Source organism: Lithobates pipiens, unplaced genomic scaffold (genome assembly GCF_037356315.1).
Source record: "Lithobates pipiens isolate NorthernLeopardFrog02 unplaced genomic scaffold, aLitPip1_a1.2 Scaffold_22, whole genome shotgun sequence".
NCBI lineage: Eukaryota > Metazoa > Chordata > Amphibia > Anura > Ranidae > Lithobates > Lithobates pipiens.
Genome location: NW_027507784.1, coordinates 166,965,548 through 166,992,075, shown reverse-complemented (window position 1 = coordinate 166,992,075; position 26,528 = coordinate 166,965,548). Strand labels below are relative to the sequence as shown.

The window sequence follows — 26,528 nt, the reverse complement described above, 5'->3', positions numbered from 1 at the left end:
CGACGAGCCAAGGAAATTGAAGTTCAATAGCCAGTGCGGTTCTTCGTGGAACTGTGCGTTGGAATTGTATACACACGATCGGAATTTCCGACAACAGATTTTGTTGTCTGTGAATTTAAAGATCCAGATCTCAAATTTTGTGTGTCAGGAATTCCAATGGAAAATGTCAGATGGAGCCTACACACTGTTGGAATTTCCGACCTTAAGGCTCCCATCAAACATTTTCCGTCGGAAAATCCGACCGTGTGTATGGGGCATTACAGTGCTGCGAATATCAGCACTTATCGGGTTTGCTTTGTGTTTTCTTTTTAAGTCTTTTTAAGGGCTATAGTTGTTTTGTATTCTGTCCCCAGTTCCTGTATTGGGGAAGCTCCTTGGCCCTACAGGAGCCAATGGAACCACATCTATGGCGCACTCCCGACTTTAGCAAAACATATAATATATTAGACAATTATAAAAACACATAACATCATGAATAGTGGATTAAAAATCCCACTAGCCAATGATTGGTAGTGTATACTGGATACAGAAAGAGCTAAGCTATAAACAAAAGTTAATGATCTCCTTTAGAATGCTTGATACCCCACTAGCATCGTATAGTACAATAACACAGTAAACAACCTGGATAGATGTATCCTAACACAATTACTGTGGGGATCAGCTCAGTCAGCTCAAGGTGTGAAATAACTGTTCAGTGGTGGTTCGATGTATGCTCGTTTGACTAGTTTTGCGCATCAGACGTGCTTCTTCAGGAGATAGTCATATAAAATTGGTGGTCGTGAAGCGCCAGTAAGGCAGTATGGTTATGCAGACACGAGCACAATGGGGTACCAGGCAAATCAAGAGTAGATATGGGGGCGCAGATAGCAGACATCAATGGATGTATTAAAGGTTATAAAAGTGAGCTTTCCAAATAGGTGGTCCATAATATGTGTAATCCAGGAAGATATCATACAAGGGTTATGAAAGTTAAAGGAGACATGAACAAACTTCAAAATAGGGTGCAACAGGATTTGAAGTAGCCAGATGGGAGGAAGATAGAAGTGAATAGCCCTGCCTTCATGGGGGTCAGTATTGTACTGCCATGGGTATAGTATGTCCGGCTGGATTGTGGAGCCTAAAGTAAAAAATCTATATAAAAGTTTTATTTATGCCTATAAAGTCCATGCTCTCTTCACTCTGTGAACTTCCCTGATCATCTGAAACCCTTGCCGGCACCTGCTACTTACTGTAGGTCTGTAAATATTAAGGCCTTGCCTCACTCTGGTTCTAGTTGCTTTACTGCTGGGTGGGTGGAACATGTCTTCCTTAAGATACATAGAGGACTTTCCTGCTGTCACTGGTGACCTCAGCCTATACCCTCCTAGTGATTCCAGAGACTTTTATCTGTTATTCCCAGAGGGAGCCAATGCTTGCAAGAATATGGAATCCAAGCAACCTGCTGTAGAGGTTTTAAGGGCGCCCTGGCTCCATTGCTGGCAGAATTTGTCTCTGATCCTTTCAAATCCCAAAAAGGATTAGCAATCTGCAAATATTTTCCCATTTTGGTTTTGGGATACTTTGTTCTTCACAATCTGGTTCCTCCCTTGGCAGGCGCTTACTGTCAAGAACTATATAAAAAGGAAAGGTGGAGGGGTCTGTCTGTAGGTGAGAAGTGATCTCAAAGCGAGTGAGAAAGAGGACCTGGTGGACGGAGAGTGTGATGAGTCTGAAGCATTATGGGTGGAACTGCATACAGATGTGCGTAGTTCAAAGTTAATTATTGGAGTTTGTTATAGACTACGCAATGACTGGAGTAATGGCACTGCTGGGACAGTTAAAGGGCAAAAATGTATAAACCTATTACAGGAAAATTTTATGGCCCCAACTAGGAATGATGCTCTGTTGGAACTGGTAATCTCAAACCATGCAGAACGTATTACTAATGTTCAGATAAAGGAACACCTGGGTAGCAGTGACCATAACATGATTTCATTTGATGTTAGCTGTAAGCAAAAATCACATACGGGAAAGATAAAAAACACTTAATTTCAAGACCGCAAATTTTCCAAGGACGAGGGCTGCTCTCCAGGACCTAGACTGGGAGAGAATATTGGCATCAATGGGCACAGAACAGAAATGGGAATTCTTCAAAAAGACTGTTTGTGATCTCACTGCAAAGTATATTCCTATGGGCAATAAGTTTAAAAGGCTAAAAATAAAACCTATGTGGCTCATGGCCAAAGTAAAAAAAGAGCTTTTAAAAAATATAAAAATGAAGGAACACTAGTGTCATTTAAATGTTACAAAGAATATAACCGAATATGTAAAAAGGAAATCAAGGATGCAAAAATTCAAAATGAAAGACAGATTGCAAAAGATAGTAGGACAAACCTCCAAAAATTCTTCAAATATATTAATAGTAAAAAGGTCAAGTCTGAGCATGTAGGCCCTTTACAAAATAATCTAGAGTGGGTTACTGGGGACAAAGAGAAGGCTAACTTATTAAATACTTTCTTTAGCTCTGTGTATACAAAGGAGCATGGGGGAGCTCATGTCCATAATGGGGGTGGTAGTGACACAGCCCCAAATCCACAATGGCTCAAAAGTGATATGACCCAGAAATATTTGGACAGAATAAAGGTGGATAAAGCACCTGGACCTGATGGCATCCACCCACGGATTCCTAAAAGAATTGAGCTCTGTAATTTCAAAGCCATTGTATCTCATTTTTAGGGACTCATTAATGACAGGAATAGTACCACTGGATTGGTGCAGGGCCAATGTGGTGCCTATATTTAAAAAGGGAACAACGTCTTTACCAAGTAACTATATACCTGTTAGTTTAACTTCTATAGATGGGAAGATACTGGAGGGATTAATAAAAGACCACATAGACGAGTTCTTGCAGGAAAAAAATATTTTAAGCATATTTTTAGCAACAGACAGCATGGATTCATGAAAGACAGAAGTTGTCAGACAAACCTGATTTCTTTTTTATGAGGTGGTAAGTAAAACCTTGGGTGGCGGTGGACGTGGTATACTTGGATTTTGCAAAAGCGTTCAATACAGTTCCGCACACACGGCTCATGTATAAGGTAAAGTCTACAGGTTTGGAAATATCAGTTTGTAAATGGATAGAAAACTGGCTAAAAGACAGACAGAATTCAGAGAGTAGTGGCTAATGATTCTTACTCTGAATGGCCTAAGGTTATCAGTGGTGTACCCCAAGGTTCATTGCTGGGACCCTTTACTTTTTAATATTTTTATAAATGATATTGGGTCTGGGATCAAAAGTAACATTTCCATCTTTGCAGATGACACCAAGCTATGCAGTGGAATAACGTCCTTACAGGATGTCTGCAATTTACAAGCCAACCTCAATGCTCTGTCTGATTGGGCGACTATGTGACAGATGAGGTTTAATGTTGAGAAATGTAAAGTTATGCACTTGGAGGCTAAGAATATGCATGCATCATACATTTTGGGGAGGGGGGGTACAACTAGGGAATCCATAGTGGAGAAGGATCTGGGGGTTTTGGTAGGTCATAAGCTCAATAATAGCATGCAATGCCAAGCTGCGGTTTCCAAAGCGAGCAAAGTCCTTTCCTGTATTAAGAGAGGTATGGACTCCAGAGAGAGAGATATAATTTTGCCCCTGTACAAATCATTAGTAAGAGCTCATCTGGAATATGCAGTTCAGTTTTAGGCACCAGTTCTCAAAAAGGATATCGGGGAACTGGATAAAGTGCAGAGAAGGGCAACCAAATTGATGAGAGGCATGGAGGAACTCGGCTATGAGGAAAGATTAAAGGAACTGAATTTATTCACTCTTGATAAGAGGAGATTAAGGGGGGATATGATCAACATGTACAAATATATTTATATAAGGGGTATATATAGTGAACTTGGTGTCGAGTTATTCACTTTACAGTCAACAAAGAGGACAAGGGGGCACTCTTTACGTCTAGAGGAGAAGAGATTTCATCTCCAAATACGGAAACGTCTCTTCACAGTAAGAGCTGTGAAAATGTGGAATAGACTGCAGAGGTGGTTCTGGCCAGCTCAGTGGATTGCTTTAGGCCTGGCCTGGATTATTTCTTAAGTGTTCATAATATAACTGGGTACTAACATTTATAGGTAAAGTTGATCCGGGGAAAATCCGATTGCCTCTCGGGGGAATCGGGAAGGAATTTTTTCCCCTGCTTTAGCAAATTGGATCATGCTCTGCTGTTTTTTTTTTCCTTCCTCTGGATCAACTGGGGGTATAGAATTGGGTATATGGGATTGTATGATATTATTATTGTTATTATTATTTTATTTTATTTTTTGTGGTTGAACTAGATGTACTTGTGTCTTTTTTCAACCTGACTAACTATATAACTATGTATATCCCTTCTTGACCTTGAACCCCCTCCTTAACCCCACCATTACAACCTATTAGTCCTATCCATCTTCCAATGGATCATTTGACCTAAAAGGTTGACAGGAAGTAGCTCTAACTGGCTCTTTTACTGATGAGGTTCTGCCTATTCAGCATTCCCCATAAGTGCCTGCTATAAGCAGCTCTCCTTTCTTCCATCATAGTATTTGTTCCTGGCATCCCCATTGTATAACACTCGGACTCCCTCTGAAGAGGATTTTTTTTCTGAACTCTCATCCGAGTTCCTCCTAACTTATGCCTGCAAACCTCACCTAAAGATGACCTCTTTTGGGCATTTGGTTCACCAGAGGGAAAGGGGTTTCAGGCTTTCAACATAAACATCCCTTTCTGATGATCAAAAACTCTCTTCCCTACTTGTCATGGATATTACCCTTTCCCTCCTCCCACTTTGGGGCTGAGGGGGTGTCTAGGGATTTCCCTTATATTTTGGTCTCCCCTTCTTTTGTGGGCTATCCTTCAGCATCAGAGTGTCTGGGCTTAAGAAGAGAAAAAACCGAATGATCCCTTTGGATTAATCTGTTTTGGATGCTACTTTGCTGACTCTGGATAGGGGGTTGGAGTAGTGCTTTCCTATGACCCTGAGAATATTTTTTTGTAACATATATCTCCAGACCCGGAAATTTCCTCTAGTTCCCCAGGACAGGATGTTCCGGTCTCACCAGTTTAACCTTGCATACGTCAGTGTATTGAACTGGCCTCTGTAACACATCTGCTGAGTAATACAGAATCTTCTCCTCAAAGAAAGTTTGGGAGTCCTCCCATGGAAACTATCACCTGTGTTTCTGCTGACCACTCTGGTTCTTCTGCTGAAAAGGCTTTGACTTCTCAGTCTTGTTGGCTGGTGGAAGGATTTCTGCTCATGCTTCTGGCAGGGTGTGGTGATACACTGTTTGGGTTGTAAGGTACACTTGGTGCTACCTAGCCTCTCTATGTTAGGGGTTCTGCTTGCTCCCTCTACTTTCTCCTTCATGATGTTTCCCTGAGAATCTATCGAGCCTTGGGAGTTTTTCTGGCTGGTCTTTTCATTTGGACTTGAATAAAGCTTATGAAGTATTTCAACTTACACACACTAATAGAAAGAGATTGATAAAAATTACATAGCATAGAGGCAAAAGGCAGGTCTCGCCCCAATAAGGGGTTACAACAAATATCCTTCAGTCTGGTGCAAGGTACAATTTACAAGCAGTTATTAATTGTGCATTTTACAGTTATAGTTCTTGTTAGAAGTAGGGAGCCTACTGCCTCCACCGCCTTAGATAAGTGGGGGCTTAAAGTATAATCACTTTTGCATGAGTCTTGAATCTGATGGTAACCTTTTTTTAGCAGTTTAGTTTGCCCAGTTTCACTCTAGACCTTCACAAAGCAACATTCTGTCATTGTGGGATGAGTCAGCACAGTTCTCGAACAGACCTCTTTGTGTGGCACTAAGGACTAGATTGTACCTGATTTGGTGGCTCTGGAATCCAGCTCTGGTGCCAGAGAAGTTTAGGGAAGTCTGTCTCTTTTGTAAGATCCTTATAACTAATGCCAGACTGTTGGGCTGGAGAGGAGTCCTCGGCACACTTTTGGTCAGGGGCCTTGGTGATTGTCAGTCTCATCTCCCAGTCAACATCCTGGATTTTCAGGCGATTTGGCTGCCCCTGCAGCATTGAACCATCCTTTTGAAGGATCAACCAATCCAAATTCAGTCAAATAGCACCATGGTGCTGGCATACGTCAACCATCAGGGAGGAACCAGAGGTCCTGGGCAGAACTTCAAGTTCCAGTCTTGTCTCCATGTACATCTTAGGCATAGACGATTGGCTGGCAGATTTCCTTAATGTCTACACCCAGGGAAGTGGTCCCTATACTTTGAGATGCTCCAAAACCTGTGGCACAGGCGAGGGTATGATGATGTGGACCTCCTGGCCTTCAGATATAACAAGAAATTGGACAGGTTTGTCTCCAGGTATATTGATAACGAAATAAATATGGCGCTTACTCGATTATTGAGTAAGCTCCACATTTATTTAGTTATCAATTTTATAGTTGTGTGGGAAGACTCTTTCGTGTTGGCAGCCACTCACTCTTAATATAATATTTTTTGTTTGCGCATTAGTATTTCTACCATAATTGTCTCCAGGTATAGATATCCTCTAGCACAAGCAGTGAATGCTCTGGTGACTTATTGGTATCAACACCCTAATCCATGCCCTTCCCCCTCTGAATCTTCTTCCTCTTCTGCTTTGCAGGTTCAAGATGGAGGACATTCTGATGATCCTCATTGCTCTGCTCTGCATGGGCCTAGACCAGGGTTATTATATTAACCACTTGCCGACCGCCGCACGCCGATGTACGTCGGCAGAATGGCACGGGCAGGCATAAGCACATACATGTACGTGATTTGCCTCCCGCGGGTCGGGGGCCCGATCGGGCCCCCGCCCGGTGCCTGCGGCGGTCGGTTTTCGTTCGGGAGCGATCCCGGACGAGGGGACGGCCATTCATTCATGGCCACCCCCTCGCGATCGCTCCCGACGAATGGAAATCCCCGGTGACATCACTTCCTCTCCTGTAATGTAAACACAGGAGAGGAAGTGATGTATTCTCTCCTCCGTGTCGGTATTTTTCGTTCCGACACGGAGGAGAGCGGATCAGTGAGTTGCACCAACACATCCCACACACAGTAGAACATGCCAGGCACACTCACACCCCCCCTTTACCCCCCGATCACCCCCCCAATTACCCCTGCCCCCCAGTCACAGTGACACCAATGTCATTTTTTTTTTATTTTTTTTTTTTTTTGCATTGGTGTCATTTGTGACTGTAATAACTGTTAGGGCAGTTAGGGTTAGCCCCCTTTAGTTCTAATGTACCCCCCTAACCCCCCCAATAAAGGTTTAACCCCGTGATCACCCCCCGTCGCCAGTGTCACTAAGGCTGGGTTCACATTGCAGCGGTTTATGAGAACGAATGTGATTCGCACCGCACTGCAGTGCAAATCACATCCGATCTCTGTGCGATTCGAGTTCAGCCATTCGCCGCACCCGCCGCACCCGCCACACCCGCCGCACCCGCCGCAAATTCGCACGGGACCCTTTTTTTGGCCCGCAGCAGAATCGGATCGCATGGGTGTTCACACCATGCGATCCGAGTTTGCAGATCGCACTGCGATATGCGAACTGATCTGGGGGTGTCAGTAACATTTCACTGACACTCCCAGCAGTTCGCATAGGGCAGTGTGAACTGCCGCCGGGAGGCATGCGATGCGGGAACCCGCCGCGGATTCGCGGCGTTTCCGCATCGCTCCAGTGTGAACCCAGCCTAATAAGCGATCATTTTTCTGATCGCCGTATTAGTGTCACAGGTGACGCTAGTTAGGCAGGTAGGTATTTAGGTTCGCCGCAGCTTTTTATAGCGCTAGGGACCCCCATATACTACCGCATAAAGCCCCCTGATTGCCCCCTAGTTAACCCTTTCACCAGTGATCACCATATAACTGTTACAGGTGACGCTGGTTGGTTAGTTATTTTTTTATAGTTTCAGGGCACCCGCCATTTATTACCTAATAAAGGTTTAACCCCCTGATCACCCGGCAGGTGTCATTTGTGACTAATAACTGTTAGGGCAGTTAGGGTTAGCCCCCTTTAGTTCTAAGGTACCCCCCTAACCCCCCCAATAAAGGTTTAACCCCGTGATCACCCCCCGTCGCCAGTGTCACTAAGGCTGGGTTCACATTGCAGCGGTTTATGAGAACGGATGTGATTCGCACCGCACTGCAGTGCAAATCACATCCGATCTCTGTGCGATTCGAGTTCAGCTATACAGATAGTATGGCTGAATTCGTGTCGCACCCGCCGCACCCGCCGCAAACTCGCACGGGACCCTTTTTTTGGTCCGCAGCAGAATCGGATCGCATGGGTGTTCACACCATGCGATCCAAGTTTGCAGATCGCACTGCGATATGCGAACTGATCTGGGGGTGTCATTAACATTTCACTGACACTCCCAGCAGTTCGCATAGGGCAGTGTGAACTGCCGCCGGGAGGCATGCGATGCGGGAACCCGCCGCGCATTCGTGGCGTTCCCGCATCGCTCCAGTGTGAACCCAGCCTAATAAGCGATCGTTTTTCTGATCGCTGTATTAGTGTCACAGGTGACGCTAGTTAGGCAGGTAGGTATTTAGGTTCGCCGCAGCTTTTTATAGCGCCAGGGACCCCCATATACTACCGCATAAAGCCCCCTGATTGCCCCCTAGTTAACCCTTTCACCAGTGATCACCATATAACTGTTACAGGTGACGCTGGTTGGTTAGTTATTTTTTTATAGTTTCAGGGCACCCGCCATTTATTACCTAGTCTCACTAGTGTACCCCTAAATTTAGGGGTGTCTACTTTCTAAAATGGGGTCATTTGGGGGGGGGGGTTTGTGCCATCTTGGCATTTTATGGCCTTCAAAACTGTAACGCCCTTAGAAAGCCTGAAGGCGGTGCTTGGTTTTTGGGGCCCCGTACGCGGCTAGGCTCCCAAAAAGTCCCACATATGTGGTATCCCCGTACTCAGGAGAAGCAGCAGAATTTATTTTGGGGTGTCATTTCACATATGCCCATGGCATGTGTGAGCAATATATCATTTAGTGACAACTTTGTGAAAAAAAAAAAAAGTTTGTAATTTTCCCGCAACTTGTGGCAAAATATAAAATATTCCATGGACTCAACATGCCTCTCAGCAAATAGCTTGGGGTGTCTACTTTCTAAAATGGGGTCATTTGTGGGGGTTTTGTGCCATCTTGGCATTTTATGGCCTTCAAAACTGTAATAGGTAGTGAGAAGTGAACTCAAAAAATTACGCCCTTAGAAAGCCTGAAGGCGGTGCTTGGTTTTCGGGGCCCCGTACGCGGCTAGGCTCCCAAAAAGTCCCACATATGTGGTATCCCCGTACTCAGGAGAAGCAGCAGAATTTATTTTGGGGTGTCATTTCACATATGCCCATGGCATGCATGAGCAATATATCATTTAGTGACAACTTTGTGAAAAAAAAAAAAAAAAAAAAAAGTTTGTAATTTTCCCGCAACTTGTGGCAAAATATAAAATATTCCATGGACTCAACATGCCTCTCAGCAAATAGCTTGGGGTGTCTACTTTCTAAAATGGGGTCATTTGTGGGGGTTTTGTGCCATCTTGGCATTTTATGGCCTTCAAAACTGTAATAGGTAGTGAGGCGTGAAATCAAAAATTTACGCCCTTAGAAAGCCTGAAGGCGGTGCTTGGTTTTCGGGGCCCTGTACGCGGCTAGGCTCCCAAAAAGTCCCACATATGTGGTATCCCCGTACTCAGGAGAAGCAGCAGAATTTATTTTGGGGTGTCATTTCACATACGCCCATAGCATGTGTGAGCAATATATCATTTAGTGACAACTTTGTGTAAAAAAAAAAAAAAAATTTTTTTTTTGTCATTATTCAATCGCTTGAGGCAAAAAAATAAAATATTCAATGGGCTCAACATGCCTCTTATCAATTTCCTTAGGGGGTCTACTTTCCAAAATGGGGTCATTTGGGGGGGTTTTGTACTGCCCTGTCATTTTAGCACCTCAAGAAATGAGATAGGCAGTCGTAAACTAAAAGCTGCGTAAATTCCAGAAAACGTACCTTAGTTTGTAGATGTGACAACTTTTGCGCAAACCAATAAATATACAATTATTGACTTTTTTTTTACCAAAGACATGTGGCTGAATACATTTTGGCCTAAATGTATGACTAAAATTGAGTTTATTGGATTTTTCTAATAACAAAAAGTAGAAAATATCATTTTTTTTCAAAATTTGCGGTCTTTTTACGTTTATATCGCAAAAAATAAAAATCGCAGAGGCAATCAAATACCATCAAAAGAAAGCTCTATTTGTGGGAAGAAAAGGACGCAAATTTTGTTTGGGTACAACATTGCATGACCGCGCAATTACCAGTTAAAGCAGCGCAGTGCCAAAGTGTAAAAAGACCTCTGGTCATTTACCAGCAAAATGGTCCGGTCTGAAAGTGGTTAAAATTCATGGTGGTCCAATCCTCTTTTATTTTTTTATTTTTTTTCAGCAGTGGTCCGAATCGCGTGTTTGTGCGATATCTAATATCCTTTCTATCACATTGCCCTCATTTTATATCACAATCCCGTTTTTACATTAGTGTCCTCAGTCCCCCGCACATCACAGTTCCCCACTTCACATCAGTTCCCCACTTCACATCAGTTCCCCACTTCACATCAGTTCCCCACTTCACATCAGTTCCCCACTTCACATCAGTTCCCCACTTCACATCAGTTTCCCCTTCATATAAGTGTCCACATGGCTGGTGCTACCACTAGGCAAACTAGGGCACCCTGCTGCCTAGGGTGCCTGGGCACTGGTGTTCCTACTCTCTTCTCTCTGCAGCAAGCACCTAAGTCCCAGCATCAGCAGGCAGCTGCCACTCCGTTTGTTTATAGTGTCAGAGGCACAGCAGCAGAGGAGGACTGTGTCTGTCTGTGTCTTGACTTCCGAAATCCCTTGGCTCCCGAACATTTATATTAACAAAGAATTGCTTTAAAGTGATATTAAAGCTTTTGATTTTTTTTTACATGAAAATAATAAACATGTCCTACTTGCATGCTCTGTGCAATGGTTTTGCACAGAGCAGCCCTGACCCTCCTCGGGTCCCCTGCTGGCACTCCTGGGCCCTCCCTTCTGCCAAGTGCCACCATAACAAAGCAGCTTTCTATGAGAGCACCCAGGCAGACTTGCTCCCCAGCCATTGCCCGGAATGTACATTTACACACAGAGCCACGGCTTGGCCCTGCCCCTCTCTCTCCTCATTGGCTCACTGGCTGTGGGAGCCAATGGCTCCCACTGCTGTCTCAGTCAATGGGAAGAGAGAGTCAGCGGGAAGCCGAAGCTCTTGTGCACAGTGCTGGAGGAAGATCAGGCTCAGGTAAGTATTTAAGGAGGGATTTGGGGGGGCTGCTGCACAGAGATAGTTTTTTACCTTTGTGCATAGAATGCATAAGACCTCATTCTCACGAGGCGGATCTGTTTCCACAGAGTCTGCATCTGTTCGCCAGCTCAGCGAGAGATCTCTCCGTTGATCTCCGCTGAGCCAGCGAATGAAAGGTCCCTCTCTGCTCACTGAGTGGAGATGGGCTTGTCGAGCACCACTGGTTTCTATGGAGAAATCAGATGAAAACGGACAGCATGTCTGTTTTCTTCAGATCTCACCTGATCCGATCGGCCAGCGGCAGATCTGAACATAGGGCCATCCGTCTGCTTTTAGCGGATCAGACCAGGTCGGATGTCAGCAGACATGTCACCGCTGATATCGGTCGCTCCATAGACTAGCATGGAGCGCCCGTTGAGGTCCGCCGTCAAAACGTAAAAAAAAGTAAGCCTTTATAACCACTTTAACATGAATAATAAATGAGGCAAAGTCACTGTAAGTCAACACCTAAAGCTGCTATTTAAGCTGAAAGTATGACTCCTTAAGATTTTCTAGCACATCAAAACCAGTTTTTCTTTTTATTCCTTAAGGATATACATAAAAAAGGTAAAGAAGTTTCCAAAATACAGAGTTCCTACAGATCCGAAGATTGATAAAAAACTGATTAAGATGGAGCAAGAAAAAGCTTTCAACTTACTAAAAAAGGATTTGGAGAGTACAGAAGGTATTTTAAGGTAAGAATATATTTTTGCCATTTTTGGTGTAGGCTGTTTGCATATAGTGTCCCAAATGTACTAAACTATGTAGGTGTTTGTACAGGTATCTAGATATTTTAATTCTAGAGTAACATTGAATTCCTGGTGGATAAAGTCTTGAACATTATTTTCCAGAACGATGGTGTGTTTCATTGGTTCATTAAACATTTGTTAGCGTGTGTATTTATGAGCATTTTTCTTTGTGCTTGAGTCTTTTTGCTGTTAACTTGCATGTTAGTGCTGTAGAGACCCTCTTTACATTTTGGTTTTAAACATCATATGTCCAGTGAACTCTGACTGCAACTCCTAATTTAGCTTCCCTAACTTTCACCTAAGATATAGATAGGGTCCATTTAACCCTAGAGCAGTGGAACATGTCAATAAGAATGTGACCGTATCAATTTAAATACCAACTTGTCACAATAATGGCTCCTAAAATTTTTACAAGAACTAGGGCTGCTGTTAGAAACCACGAGGCCCCGTACAGCCAACCTGACAGGATTCCCCCCCCCCCCAAATAAACATGGTTTATTATGCTTCAGTTAATAATGAACACAGTGAGTGATCAGTACCGATCACTTATTGTGTTTGGTCAGGAAAGGGAAGGGCCAGTAAATGTGACATATTTACCGGACCCTTCCCTCACTCTCCATCCTGAAGGATCCTATTCTGTGCTTGCAGCTGTGGGTGAGAAGGAGAGAAGGGAAGCCAACAGCATTGCAGGGTGGGGGCACAAAGGGGGACTTGGGCAGTATAGGGAAACATATGGTGTACACGGAGAGTAATCTGTGTCAGGGGGGCAATTGCTGGAACCTATCCCCCGTATGGCTCTGCAGCAGCTGACAAGGGGAGGGAGAGAGGAAAAATACAGCTTTTAGCTGCTGCCATACAGGGGGTCGGTTACAGTAATTCCCCAACCCCCCCACCGTGCCGATCACCCTCCCTGCCCACATCTGATTCACCCAGGCAGGGTGCTGGCCTGGGCCCCATACAGGTGGACTGATGGTACCCCCTTATCCATGGCCCTGAGCAGATCTGTGGAATCCTCTTCTGTATAGCAGACTATCATTCTAATTTCTTTTATGTGAAAAGGTAGCATATGTAAAAGATGACAAGGCATTTAAAGCCAGACTCTATGCAAATGAGTAAATTCCCAGATAAAATACTCGATATGAGTGTTATTTTTACCTGCCAAAAATTTGTATTTCTGTCCAATGGTTCCTGGGATTTACACAGCCCTGTCAGACAACACAAACAGCCTGGATACCTGATTTTAAGTTATACAGCTAGGTCTTGTGCATTCTCTAGCCTCTGATTGGACAGTGAAGAAGCAGCAACAGACTGATGAGTTCATCTACCTGTCACTCCTATCAACATGCTTCTCATTCGCACATACAATAGGCACTGCAGAGCACCTGATCAGCTCCTTGTGCTGCTTCTTTCTCTTCCAACCTGACCTCTGCTGTACGGTGAATTGCAAGGGGCTAATACCAAGTTAAATTCAGGCACTTACACTAGTTTATTCTAATATATATATATATATATATATATATATATATATATATATATATATATTGAATATATTTTTTTAATATACACATGTAGCGGTCTCCCCGGCCCCCAGAAGCCTAGTGGTGACCCCCAGAGTCAGGGAGAACTGACATTCCTCCTCAGGGTGCAGATTACTAGGCATGGTGGGTGTTGTGCAAGGAGGAAAGATGGGCGCCAGTCACTTTTAAAAATTAACAAAGAGAGTTTTATTTCTCTTAACAGCAACTGCTGCCTCCTATAGCAACAACTTCACTTGCAGTATCCCACTGTAGATCCTCGAGCTCAGCTCACAGTATCACACTGTAGATCCTCAAGCTTAGCTCCCATCTACCTGCTGGACTTCTCAAGCTTCACTCACAGCTACCCGTTGTATTCTTTAACCACTTAAAGACCAGGCCTCTTTTTCAGACTCGGTGTTTACAAGTTAAAAAACATTTTTTTGATAGAAAATTACTTAGACCCCCCAAATATTTTTTTTCTAACACCCTAGAGAATAAAATGGCGGTCATTGCAATACTTTTTGACACACCGTATTTGCGCAGTGGTCTTACAAGCGCACTTTGTGGGGAAAAAATTCACTTTTTTGAAAAAAATAAGACAACAGTAAAGTTAGCCCAATTTGTTTATATTGTGAAAGATAATGTTAGGCCCAGTAAATTGATACCCAATATGTCATGCTTCAAAATTGCGCCCGCTCGTGGAACTTTTACCCTTAACACTCCATAGGCGACGTTTAAAAAATTCTACAGGTTGCTTGTTTTGACTTAGAGGAGGTCTAGGGCTAGAATTATTGCTCTCGCTCTAACGATTGCGGCGATACCTCACATGTGTGGTTTGACTACCATTTTCATATGCAGGCGCTACTCACGTATGTGTTCGCTTCTGCGCGCAAGCTTGTTTTTTTTTTTTTTCTTTATTTTACTTTATTTTATTTATTTTTCATAGTTTAAAAAAAAAAAGCACCTCATTGCTTTATTGTTGGTATTATTCTATGTTTTAACCACTTGCCGACCATATAACTTACATATACGGTAGGGGAATCCGACACTTCCGGGTAGGGAGTGCACATGCGCACCGCCGCCGGCCCGTTCCCACTGTGATTATACACAGCGGGAGCTGATAGGTGGGTAACGCGGACTCTATGTCCACTGGCACCCGCTGATCTTTCGGTACAGAGGGAGAACAGCGGTCTGCATATGTAAACAAGGCAGATCACAGTTCTGTCAGTAGCAAAGGCATGGACCCTGTGTTACTGCAAAGCAGGGACATAAATACATGCCTTCCCCTAGTTAAAGCACCTCCCACACTACACTAAAACACTAGCTAGGCACACAGTTACCATTTGATCGCCCCTGATTTTAACCCCTTCCCAGCCAGTGTTATTAGTACAGAAACAGAGCATATTTTTTTTTTAGCAATGATCACTGTATCAGTGTCGCGGGTCCCCAAAAAGTGTCAGTTGGTGTCCAACTATCTGCCGCAATATCATAGTCCCTCTATAAGATGCTGATCCCTGCCATTACTAGTAATAGAAAATAAATAGAAATATCCCACAGTTTGTAGACACTATAACTTTTGCACAAACCATTCAATATACACTTATTGGGATTTTTTTTTGACAAAAATATGTAGCAGAATACATATTGGCCTAAATTTCACAAGAAATTTTATATATTTTTTTATTTTTTTATTGGATGTGTTTTATAGCAGAAAGCAAAAAATATTGTTTTTTTTTTCCAAAATTGACAGTTTTTTGTTTATAGCACCAAAAATAAAAACACAATCAAAAGAAATCTCTGATTGTCAGGAAAAAAGGACTTCAATTTTATTTGGGTAGTGTCACACGTCCACGCAATTATCAGTTAAAGTAACGTAGTGCTGTATCAGAAAAAATGGCCTAGCAATGAAGGGGGGTAAACCTTTCTGAGGACGGGTGGTTAACAGGGCATGACCAAAAATATTTAACTATCTTAAAGTGGATGTAAACCCAATGTCATCCTTTCTAAACTACTACCATAGGGGTTATCTATAAGAATATGCATGCATCCTGCATGTATTTTTACCTGTCAAATGTCTCCCCTCTGTCTGTTATGAGACCCGAAAAACTGCATAGTCTGTGGGTGGGTCTGTCTGGAGCTCGGTGGGTGGAGTTGTGATGTCAATAGACTCCCCGCCCACCTCTACACTCCCCTTGTCAATATGCATATTCTCCTGTGTATTTCTTAGACTGAACTTCTGCTATGATCTCTAACATCCAGTGAAAAGACAGGAAAGTAACCACATGACTTCACCATGCCCAATCATGCTGAGGTGTGGAACATCCAATTCTGGCAGAGCAGCAGAAGAAAGGAGTGGGAGTGAATTAAAAAATAGTGCATGTCTCTTAGGCTAGTGCATGAGATATGTAAATCACCTGCCACTCACAGCAAGGGGGAGGATTTGACAAAGTTGTTCTCTGTTTGTCAAGATTTATCTCCCTGAACAATAAAAGAGGATTGCTCAGAGCTGGATTAACTCTTTGTGGCAAGACTGGGCTCAACTGATCGGAAATCTTATACTCTACATTATGACATAATTTATTTTTTTATTTTTTGGGGGGTTACATCAACTTTAACTTCTATTTTCATTTGAAATGATGTTAAAGCCTAACTCCAGCCAAACTTTTTAGTCTTGGATAATAAGGAAAGGTTTACTGCAGAGACAGAGGTTACCAAAACAGGAAGCAAGCCTGCGATCTGAAATCACTACCTTTGTTATGTTAGCAAATTGATTTTCCAAGTAACATTTATCCTGATATATATATATATATATATATATATATATATATATATATATATATATATATATAATTATAATATTTTTTTTTTTTTTTCATTTATGCTCCCTGTTAATGTAAATCACTTCCTTACTGTCTGCTTACAAAATTTTAGTTTATATACTGCAGTTTTAAGACTGTCCAAGGTAACACTGTGCTTTTGCACACTTGTGTGTTCAACATATAGCTCTTACTCATGATATGTATGCATGACTAATTCTCTCTTTTGATGGATTATCACAGATGGTATGTGCAGTTACCTGACCAGGAAGCGCATCAGTATCACAGTCTAGATGCAGGCTGTTTCTCGCCATCACCTACCTCATTTCAACCATCTAATGAGGAAGAAGAGGAAGTGGTCTGTGATGAGAACACTGCTCTACCCTCTCGGCTGCACCCCTGCATAACAGAAAAAATTCGGGAGCTTGTGTCCAAAGGGTTTGATGAGGTTTATGCTGTGAGGAAACAGTTAAGGTAAAAAAAAAAAATCCCTGATCATGAAGTAAACCAAATAATCCCCCTCTGTGTAAGGACATTTGGTATTCCTATTTTTTTTTTAAATATTTGAAGCCCAGGTAGCCCACTGATATTATCAGATACATCAATTGGTGCTATTCCAATCTGTTATTGCTTGAAATGCATAATTTTCTTTCTCTATTACTTACTAATTTTGGCTTCCTCTACACTAGGCCTCTGTGTGGTGGCAGCCATCTTGGCAGAGGCAGATTTTTTCTTTCTCATGTTAGTGCTTTTAGCGAGATGAGCAGCACAGTAAGGACACTACCAAATATCACTACAAATCCGAGCCTTGCAGTCAGAGGCAGCAGTGCCTTGGATCTCACACTGCGGATGCACACCTATAAAACTGTAGTCACAGAAGTACTTAGGCACCCTCATATACCAGGAAATGCTCTGCTATTTTTTCAGAGACATTCAAAACAAAGTGTATGTTTTCCAGGGTACTGCTCAGGGACAATGAACATTTCTAAATGTTCCCTATAGCAAACCTTCACTTTTTGAGTTCAGGTCCACATTACATTTTTGCCACAACTTTGGATACATTGGTACCTCTTGCATGCAGTGTCATCTTACTCAGATATTTCCATTTTTTTTAATTCCCAAATGCATTACAAAATTTCATATGGATATTCTGATTTGTGTATCAAAAATCAAAGCACAAAAAGCAAGTATTCATATTTTTTTGCCAAATAGGTTATCTCATGTGTAGCACATTTTCTTATGAAAATATAAATATATACAACCCTGCTGCTCAAAAGCAGGATTATCAACCACTAAAACATAAAAAAAAATTGTAACAGAGTTTGGCTGTTAATTGTTTTTTTTTTCCCTTGACTGATTAGAAAATATGTGGAGCGAGAGCTTTTTAAACCTGATGAAATTCCTGAACGGCATAACCTGTCTTACTTCCCAACTGTGAATGATCTAAAGAACCAGATCCATGAGGCACAGAAAGCCCTGGGGAATGGCGATCTCATCTACGATCAGGAGACTGTTCCAGGATCGGTGAGAGAGGTGACTGTTGAGGTCATGTACATGAGGTTTTTAAGGAAGTTATTCGCTGATAAGTGCTGTGCTGTTACTAATCTACTGGCTGATCAGACACACAAAAATACTGATATGTGTATAGAGCTGTTGTACAACAGAATTCAACAAAAGTCTTCCAGCTATTTTACAGCTAGTACTGAATTTTGTACATAACCTTTTCCTAGCATATTCTATGCAAGTGATGTGCAATTCATGCCTGGGTGTAATTTTGATGTTGAGAAGAGAGACCAAAGTAGGTGTAAAAAATGTGGATGTTGCAGCAGAATAGTACATAGGTAGTGAAAAGTTGCCTGGAATACAGGTCTTAAAGTCTATCTAAATCCAAAATGTTTCATTTTTGCTAACATAGGAAACTGCTTTCAGTTACGTATTGCTGTCTTTTTTCTCTGTGGTGAAATACAACTTTTCTGTTTGTACCACTGACTGTTGTCACCTTATCTGAAAGTGAAGTAAAATTCAAAATTTTCCAATGTAAAAGCTTGTTCCCATGACATTCCTCTAAATGAGGATTTCCTTTACTTCCTGTTGTGACTACATGACAGGAAGCAAAGTGAAATCTCCCCAATGGGACACAGAGGGCAAAAATAGAAAATTCATTTCAGCCTTTCCCTGCTATATGCAGAGATTTTAGAACAAATTTATTTATTAGAAATCGGATTAATAATGTTTTAGCTCCAAGAAAAAACAAATCACAAAGCTTAGGATACAAAGAATACAATATACACATTTTCTTCTTGCTTCATGCACACTGGACATTTTTGGACGTTTTTACAACAGCTGTATTTGGCAGTAAATGTTTTTTTCTACAGTCCGTAAACTCTCCATGTTATCCTATGTGTCCATGCACACATAGGCTGTTATCAGCAGTTTTGGGCAGTAAGGTTTTTGAGCAGTAAAAACAAAACAAAAAAACTAGTCGGTTCTGAGAGATGTTTTTCAGCTGTAAAAATGCTTAAAAGCTGATAAACATTGGTAAACGCTCAAAAATGTCACTTACCAGCATTTTTTAACGTTTTTGATCCATTGTTAAAAAAAATAAATAAATAAAAATGCTATTGCAAAAACGAGTCCCTAGGGATGGAAATACATGACCTCACCAGGCCATGGCCTCCTGAAAGTCCCTAACCTCCCCCCAAATCTTTTCCATGCTATTACAAAAACTTTAAAAAAAAGTTGAAAAACTCACTGCAAAGCTACTGACGTTTTTATGTTATTTTCACGTCCAGTGTGCATGAGGCCTAAAGTGATCTACTGTTAAGCCTATAATAAGGCTTATCTGTAGGTACAATGTATATCTTCTATATGGTAGGACAGTAGTGGGTACAGTGAATATCTCCTCCTGCACGGTTTAGAAGACATTTACACTGCATGTAGCCGGTGATGTCCGGTGAGTGACATCACAGGAGTGATGTCTTCGCTGCGTGGGCAATCAGACAGCCAGAGGACACAAACCCGGAAGGAAGACCAGGTGAAGATGGAAGCTCCTGTTAAAAGAAGAAAAAAAAATAGGTGTGGTTTACTACCGCTTTAAGGGCCCATTCACACCAGATGCAGTTGGGAAATGCTGGCAGCTATTTCCAGCACATCCCTAACGCATGGACAAGGCAAAATCTAAAATATAAATTAAGCTTTGGCGCTAAAACCTTTTTGTGCACTGTGAATACTAAAATCATATATAAGTGTGAGATGATCTATTATCTCTGCTGGTGCTCTGGAGAATATTAAAACAAATTGCGGTGGAAACCTCTTAAAACCACTGTATACGTGATATTAAAATGCGTGAAAAAAGAAAAGAGGATGTATGTCTGTTGATTTACACCTCAAAGAATGCACATATATATTGGAAAAGTGGTGAATCAATCACATAAAAACAATTTAGAATACTACTGTGCTCGATAAACATACATAAACCAATATCTGAAAAATCCTATGCAAATATGTTCAAAGTGATAATCAAAAAGCGTTTTGTGAAAGTACCCAAAAAAAAAAATAATAATAATAGTGACAAAAAATCTTATAATGTCCAACGGAAATTTTCAAAGTCGCATCAACTAGTTGCTGGAAAAACGCATGGAACTTTCATCAAATGAGGAAGGTAGAGTAAAGTGACTAGTGCAGAAGGGTTAAATACATTCCTCTCCGGTGCGCCACTCTGTGTTAGGCAAAAGGTATGTATATGTGCTCACCAGACAAAAAACCCTCAATGGGTTAATCGAGCAGCCACAGTATGAGCCACTGTGCAGCTTTCTTTGGGCTCTGCTTCTGCTATGCTGGGGAGATGCTTTACACTTTTCCTTCCACAAGTAGTCCGTTTAGCAATTATGCATGAAGGGAAACAGAAGTACAAACATAGTGCAATACTGTTGTTTGAACGTTTTTTTGTTTATTAAGAAGTCAGGTTACTCACAATATCCAAAGAGACAAAATCGCTTTCAAATTAGCCGCGCCGGCGTTGCTGCTTGTATGCCAGTGTAAGGTGCACGTTCTAGGCCACGCCCTACGCGTTTCGTCAGAGCGACGTCATGGCTCCAGATGACGTCGCTCTGACGAAACGCGTAGGGCGTGGCCTAGAACGTGCACCTTACACTGGCATACAAGCAGCAACGCCGGCGCGGCTAATTTGAAAGCGATTTTGTCTCTTTGGATATTGTGAGTAACCTGACTTCTTAATAAACAAAAAAACGTTCAAACAACAGTATTGCACTATGTTTGTACTTCTGTTTCCCTTCATGCATAATTGCTAAACGGACTACTTGTGGAAGGAAAAGTGTAAAGCATCTCCCCAGCATAGCAGAAGCAGAGCCCAAAGAAAGCTGCACAGTGGCTCATACTGTGGCTGCTCGATTAACCCATTGAGGGTTTTTTGTCTGGTGAGCACATATACATACCTTTTGCCTAACACAGAGTGGCGCACCGGAGAGGAATGTATTTAACCCTTCTGCACTAGTCACTTTACTCTACCTTCCTCATTTGATGAAAGTTCCATGCGTTTTTCCAGCAACTAGTTGATGCGACTTTGAAAATTTCCGTTGGACATTATAAGATTTTTTGTCACTATTATTATTATTTTTTTTTTTGGGTACTTTCACAAAACGCTTTTTGATTATCACTTTGAACATATTTGCATAGGATTTTTCAGATATTGGTTTATGTATGTTTATCGAGCACAGTAGTATTCTAAATTGTTTTTATGTGATTGATTCACCACTTTTCCAATATATATGTGCATTCTTTGAGGTGTAAATCAACAGACATACATCCTCTTTTCTTTTTTCACGCATTTTAATATCACGTATACAGTGGTTTTAAGAGGTTTCCACCGCAATTTGTTTTAATATTCTCCAGAGCACCAGCAGAGATAATAGATCATCTCACACTTATATATGATTTTAGTATTCACAGTGCACAAAAAGGTTTTAGCGCCAAAGCTTAATTTATATTTTAGATTTCTAACCTATTCCTATTCTTAGGGACAGGTCTCAAGCACAGGCAGCTTTAACCCCTTAAGTTCATTCTTTAATTTATCTTTAATTTATCTTTATTTCACTATATTACATTATATATATATTCTTTTTTCCCCTTGCCTGTGTGGCGAACGGGTGGAATTTGTCCATAGCGCAATCTTATTTATCTTTTGACAAGGCAAAATACTTTGCTTTCTGTCCTGTCAGTTCACACCACAGCTTGCCATTTCTAACCATTTTTTGCAATGCTGCTGCAGTGAACAGACCTCTATTGAAATGTGATGTTGTGATGTTTTTTCTAGTATTAAAATATATTTATATATTTGTTTAGTTGCAGTGGAACTCTGATAATGGCAGTGTTCTCAACGAAATGGTTACAGTTACATTTGAAGCGGCATCTCAAGAAGGTAAATGTTTATTTTCTTATCTTTCATTTATTACATAGCACTGACATCGTATTCACATCAGTTCCTTCCCCCAGTATTGTTTAGAGCAGGGGTGTCCAACCTTTTGAACTTCCTGGGCCGCACTGAAAGAAGAGGAACGTTTTTGGGCCACACATAAAGTACACTAACAATGATAGCGCATGAGCAGAAAAAGTCTGGTAGAGGGTAACAATCATTGATATAGATAATGTACCTGAGTAATAAAACTTAATTTTTATTTATTTCTTTATAAAAATAAAAGACGGCAACATAAAACTAGTGCCATATATTTCATGGTTTTTGATAAACGCATCAGTATTTAATTTGGATGTAGTAGCAATTCTCAGTGAATTCTCAATGTGCTCATCAGATATTTTGGTTCTAATTTTGCCCTTCCAGTGCTTGAAAATAGTTGCTCACAAAGATAGATGCTGCTGAAAACTGATGATATGAATAGCACTATTGTGAAGAGTGTGATATATTTTTTTTTAAAGAAGATAAAAGTTATAATAGTCCAGTAAAGAGCCACTATCCAATTTTTCTTTGGCCGCATATGTTCGCTAAGTATAAATGCATTTTTACGAAAGAAAATACCCAAAAATCCATGTCTTTAAGTAAGTTTACAATTTTGATTGGGCCGCATTCATAGCCATCTTAGGCCGCAGGTTGGACACCCCTGGTTTAAAGGCTACTACAGAACTGAACTAAAATGCAAGATAAGTGTTCTAACCAGTTTTAAAGCTTTAGCAGAAGTGCACAGTATAAATTGTTGTTTTTATGTTTATTATTGGGGTGCATGAGGGTTTCAGGCCTCATGTTCACTTTGTTCAAAGCGATTGCTTATGTGCAACATCACACCAGAGCTCTGCAGTTGGAGATTCTGGAAAAGTAAAACAAGGTTCCAGAGTCAATGGACAGGACTATTTGTTTTTCACCTGACAAAGGTGTCCCTGTCTTGGTGGATTCATTCTTCCCTTTTGCTACCTTGAAAAAGTCCTTCCTTCTTATTAGAAGATCATCATAATGAATGTCAACCTGATCTGGCTGGAGGGAAATTGCTGGGTCAGCTGTCAGTTCAGGGCCAATAAGCCCAGTAGGAGATCAGGCTCTCCATTAAAACGCCCTGAATTTCAGAACATTAATCTCTCGCTCTTATTGGAGGATTCTTCTTGAGGGTTGCCCAATCAGGGGCAGGTCAGTCATTGACTTGGTTGTGGCTTACTTTAGTTGCCTTGAAGAGTACAAAGAGCTCAGCAGCTGCGATGGAGGTGGATTTGGCAGAACTTCATGTCTCGGCCTTGTTTTCTGTTCACATCCTTGGCGTTTCAGGTAGATTATCTCATTCGTCATCATCTGGACTAGGGAAGTGGCCCTCCACCTAGACATCTTTCAGCCAACTTTGTCTCAACAGGGACACGTTGGCTGTTGACCTCCTGCCACCCAGACTCAATCAAAACGTTTCCAGGTTCGTGGCCAGGACAAGAGATCCATGCACTAATGTATTAAACACACTGGTAGCTCCGTGAGGCAGGTAATCTATGATTTATGCCTTACCTCCTCTAAAGTTTCTACCCCCCCCGACTCTTGTGAAAAAATAGAGTGGGAGGGCATTCAGGTGATTCTGGCTGGCCACTGCACACCTGGCTCTCGGAAATTGTCTGATTCGTTGCCAACATAACATGGTGTCTTCCGCTACACCCAGACCTTCTCCCAAGGGCCACTCTTCCACCATGCTTTACAGTTGTTGGCTTTATTGGCATGGCTGACGAAAGCCAGGTGCTGAAGGACAGGGCCTTTATTCTGCTGTCAACTCCACAAAGCTTCAGTCTCGCAAAGTCCACCTCTTGTTTTATTTATTATCATACCTGAAAGGCCTGTTGCACATGAAGCAAAATCGCTTTAGTTTCAGCTCCACAGGTTTTCCGTAGCTCATATTTTGGCCTTCAACAGGATGTGGACCACCATATGGCCCTATGTATAGTGAAGCATCAGATTTCTCCCTTGGCTGTACTCTTCCAGTGCCCTTTGACTTCTCACTTTCCTTGGTTCATGCCTTCATCCATCTTGGGTGGTTCCCCCACTAGACCTTAGTGTTTTCATTTAAATTAAGACATCGTTTTACATTCTCCTAGTCCAAATCCTTCCCACCCTAAGGAAGTAACTCTTCAAGTGTTACTAAACCCAGGACTCTGCATTCACTATATCTGATCTCCCACAGTACATAGAACATGAAAATGCAATAATTTTAGTAAATATAAACTGCTAAGGGGGGGTCATGTCTGAGATGGCACTAAGAGCAGACATGTAGTCTTGAGGCTCTCGATTCCAGCCCTTATCCTGCTTCCTATATTGGTGCAAACTGCCTTAAACTTGGAGTGCCAGCTCCCCACATCAGTGCCACCCGTGCGGATGATGACCAGAGGGAGAAGCATCGGTCCAGCTCAACGATCCTGTGAGTACTGAGGACCAGGCATCCTACTCTACAGCCTGCCAAAAGGCAACTTGACCAACTATCCCGAGGCGCCTGCTTCAGATTTTGCCAAATTAGACTCACTTATGTAAGCCATCATCGGCTGTCAAGTAGCCCTGACAGCCAGAATTGACCATTTACACACTGAGATCAGATTGATATGCAGGGACATGAATCGATTTCAGGAACGGGTCATGGAGTTTGATCGGTGTGTCCTTCCTGGAAGACGTTCTGCATGACCACCGTGCAGACCTCCACAAGTTAAGCATCTGGAAGCAAGAGCAGAATATGGCAAGAACCGAAATCATTAAAATAATCTGCATAAGATTGGGCTCCCAGGGGGTTCGGGGGGGGCGCGGATGCGACTTTCTTCACAGAAACCTTGCTGCAATCGCTTCTCCCACAAGCTAACTTCTCCCTGGCAAGGGCTCTCCACCCCACACATTTATATTTAAACTGCTACACTTTAGGGACCAGGATGTGGTCTTCTGCTGCTGTTCTCATGTTAAACCCTGCTGAACCTTGTTGAGAGATTCTGGGCCTACCGTATTTGTATTACCTTCGCTAACTCTCTCTCTGGATGCTCTCAGGCTGCCATGGCCTTCTGGCCTAGATTGCTCAGACTTCTTGTTTCCTAGTTGGAGGTTTCTCCTGTTCTCTAAGTTATGTTTAACTGCAACGTTAAGTAATGTGCCCCCGGTTTTCCAGGAGACTTCCACCACATTTATCAGCCAGAACAACTTTGGTGACTTATTTCCTGAGGGTACTATAGTTTGCGCATCATGGCTCATTGCACCCCCTTTCAGTGACCTGTGTGCCCGTTGGTTTGGGATGGAAGCCTTCCTCAATTCTGCGGGGGTGGGCAGGGTGGGGGGGGGAGAGTGGGGGATTTGTTTGCTATGGGTTAGCTCTTGTGCAGCTCATGGTATACTTAAAGGGACTGTAAACCCTCACATGTACCCAGTGAAGTGAACAGCCTCAGATGATACACAGGGATGAAACAAATCTCCCCACATAAATTTTACTTGTATATCTGCTGCCTTCATCCTTATATATTCTTTAGAAAGTGCACATTGTGTTACAGATTATTTTTTTCTCCCTGTTCAGCACTGGGAGTGGTTTATTGGCATACAGCCAAGACAGCTGTTTGGAGGGAAGGAAGTAATGTGTAGAGCTCTGTTCTGAATCAAGCAGCACTCTGCTAATCTATCTATAGCAACCTCCCAGGACACAAACTTCAGGCTGCTTTCATCTCTTGTGTCAGAACTTGTCAGAAGTTGTCAGAAGTTATCAGGCTGAAAATAGAGCTACAGGACAGAAGAAACACACAGGACTCAGTGCTTTGGAGAGAGAGAAGAAAACACTAGTTATATGTGCCCAGCTCAAATTTCATGAATTAGGTTTACATCCACCTTAATGCTTCGAACCTTTTCTTTTTGACACATTATCGTCAGTTTATTTGTTTTCTACTTGGGGCTGCTGTTGGTCTATTTGGATGTACTCAGTCATTACTTTAGGGCAGTCCTCTGAGTACAAACTCTTGGAATTGGAAACAAACTCTCTTGGAATACAAGGGGCCTGGCTTTCCTCAATTAAACGCTCCCTGGTATTCCAATTTTTGAGGGCTTACAACCCACATGTATGCATACTTCAGGAAACAAATCTTCTTGGCAGCAGAACCCTGCACCTTAAAAACCCATGGGTCGGCTATCATTACCACTCCACATATTTTAACTTTGCTTGAGGTGTGAGTATTCTAGTTAGGAATTCTTTACCATTTAAACTGTTGCATCTTGACCCAGACCTGAATAGATATTATGTCATAATGCATGTGTCGATTGAGTTCTTTGAAACTACTATTGTAAGTGTTTACGTACCCCTGCCTTAGTCAGGTTTCTGCATAGGTTGGTGACGTTGGTAGCTTAACATGCAATAGATAACCTTCTAAATATGGGCAATTTTAATATGGTCCCTGACCCAGGTATGGATAGGTTGTCCTCGAAAGGCCAATCCAATGATGATCTCCTGGCCATGGGCAGAGGCATTTGGGCTGGCTGGCGTTTGGAGGCAGAGACATCCTATTACTCTCACAAAATGTTTTCTCGCATTGATTTTGCCTTTGTAGG

The 26,528-nt window shown here is 42.0% G+C and overlaps 1 protein-coding gene across 3 annotated transcripts in view; it reads left to right on the top strand.

Annotated features, from left to right (window-relative positions):
• Window positions 1-26,528, top strand: part of CARF (calcium responsive transcription factor) — an 88,908-nt gene that overhangs the window by 47,615 nt on the left and 14,765 nt on the right. For 2 of the 3 annotated variants that reach the window (XM_077448579.1, XM_077448580.1), the window contains exons 9-12: window positions 11,947-12,090; window positions 16,721-16,951; window positions 17,839-18,010; window positions 21,839-21,914. In XM_077448579.1, coding sequence (XP_077304705.1) covers window positions 11,947-12,090; window positions 16,721-16,951; window positions 17,839-18,010; window positions 21,839-21,914 — 623 coding nt within the window. The remainder of the gene's footprint in view (window positions 1-11,946; window positions 12,091-16,720; window positions 16,952-17,838; window positions 18,011-21,838; window positions 21,915-26,528) is intronic. The other variant, XM_077448581.1, reaches the window with a different exon arrangement.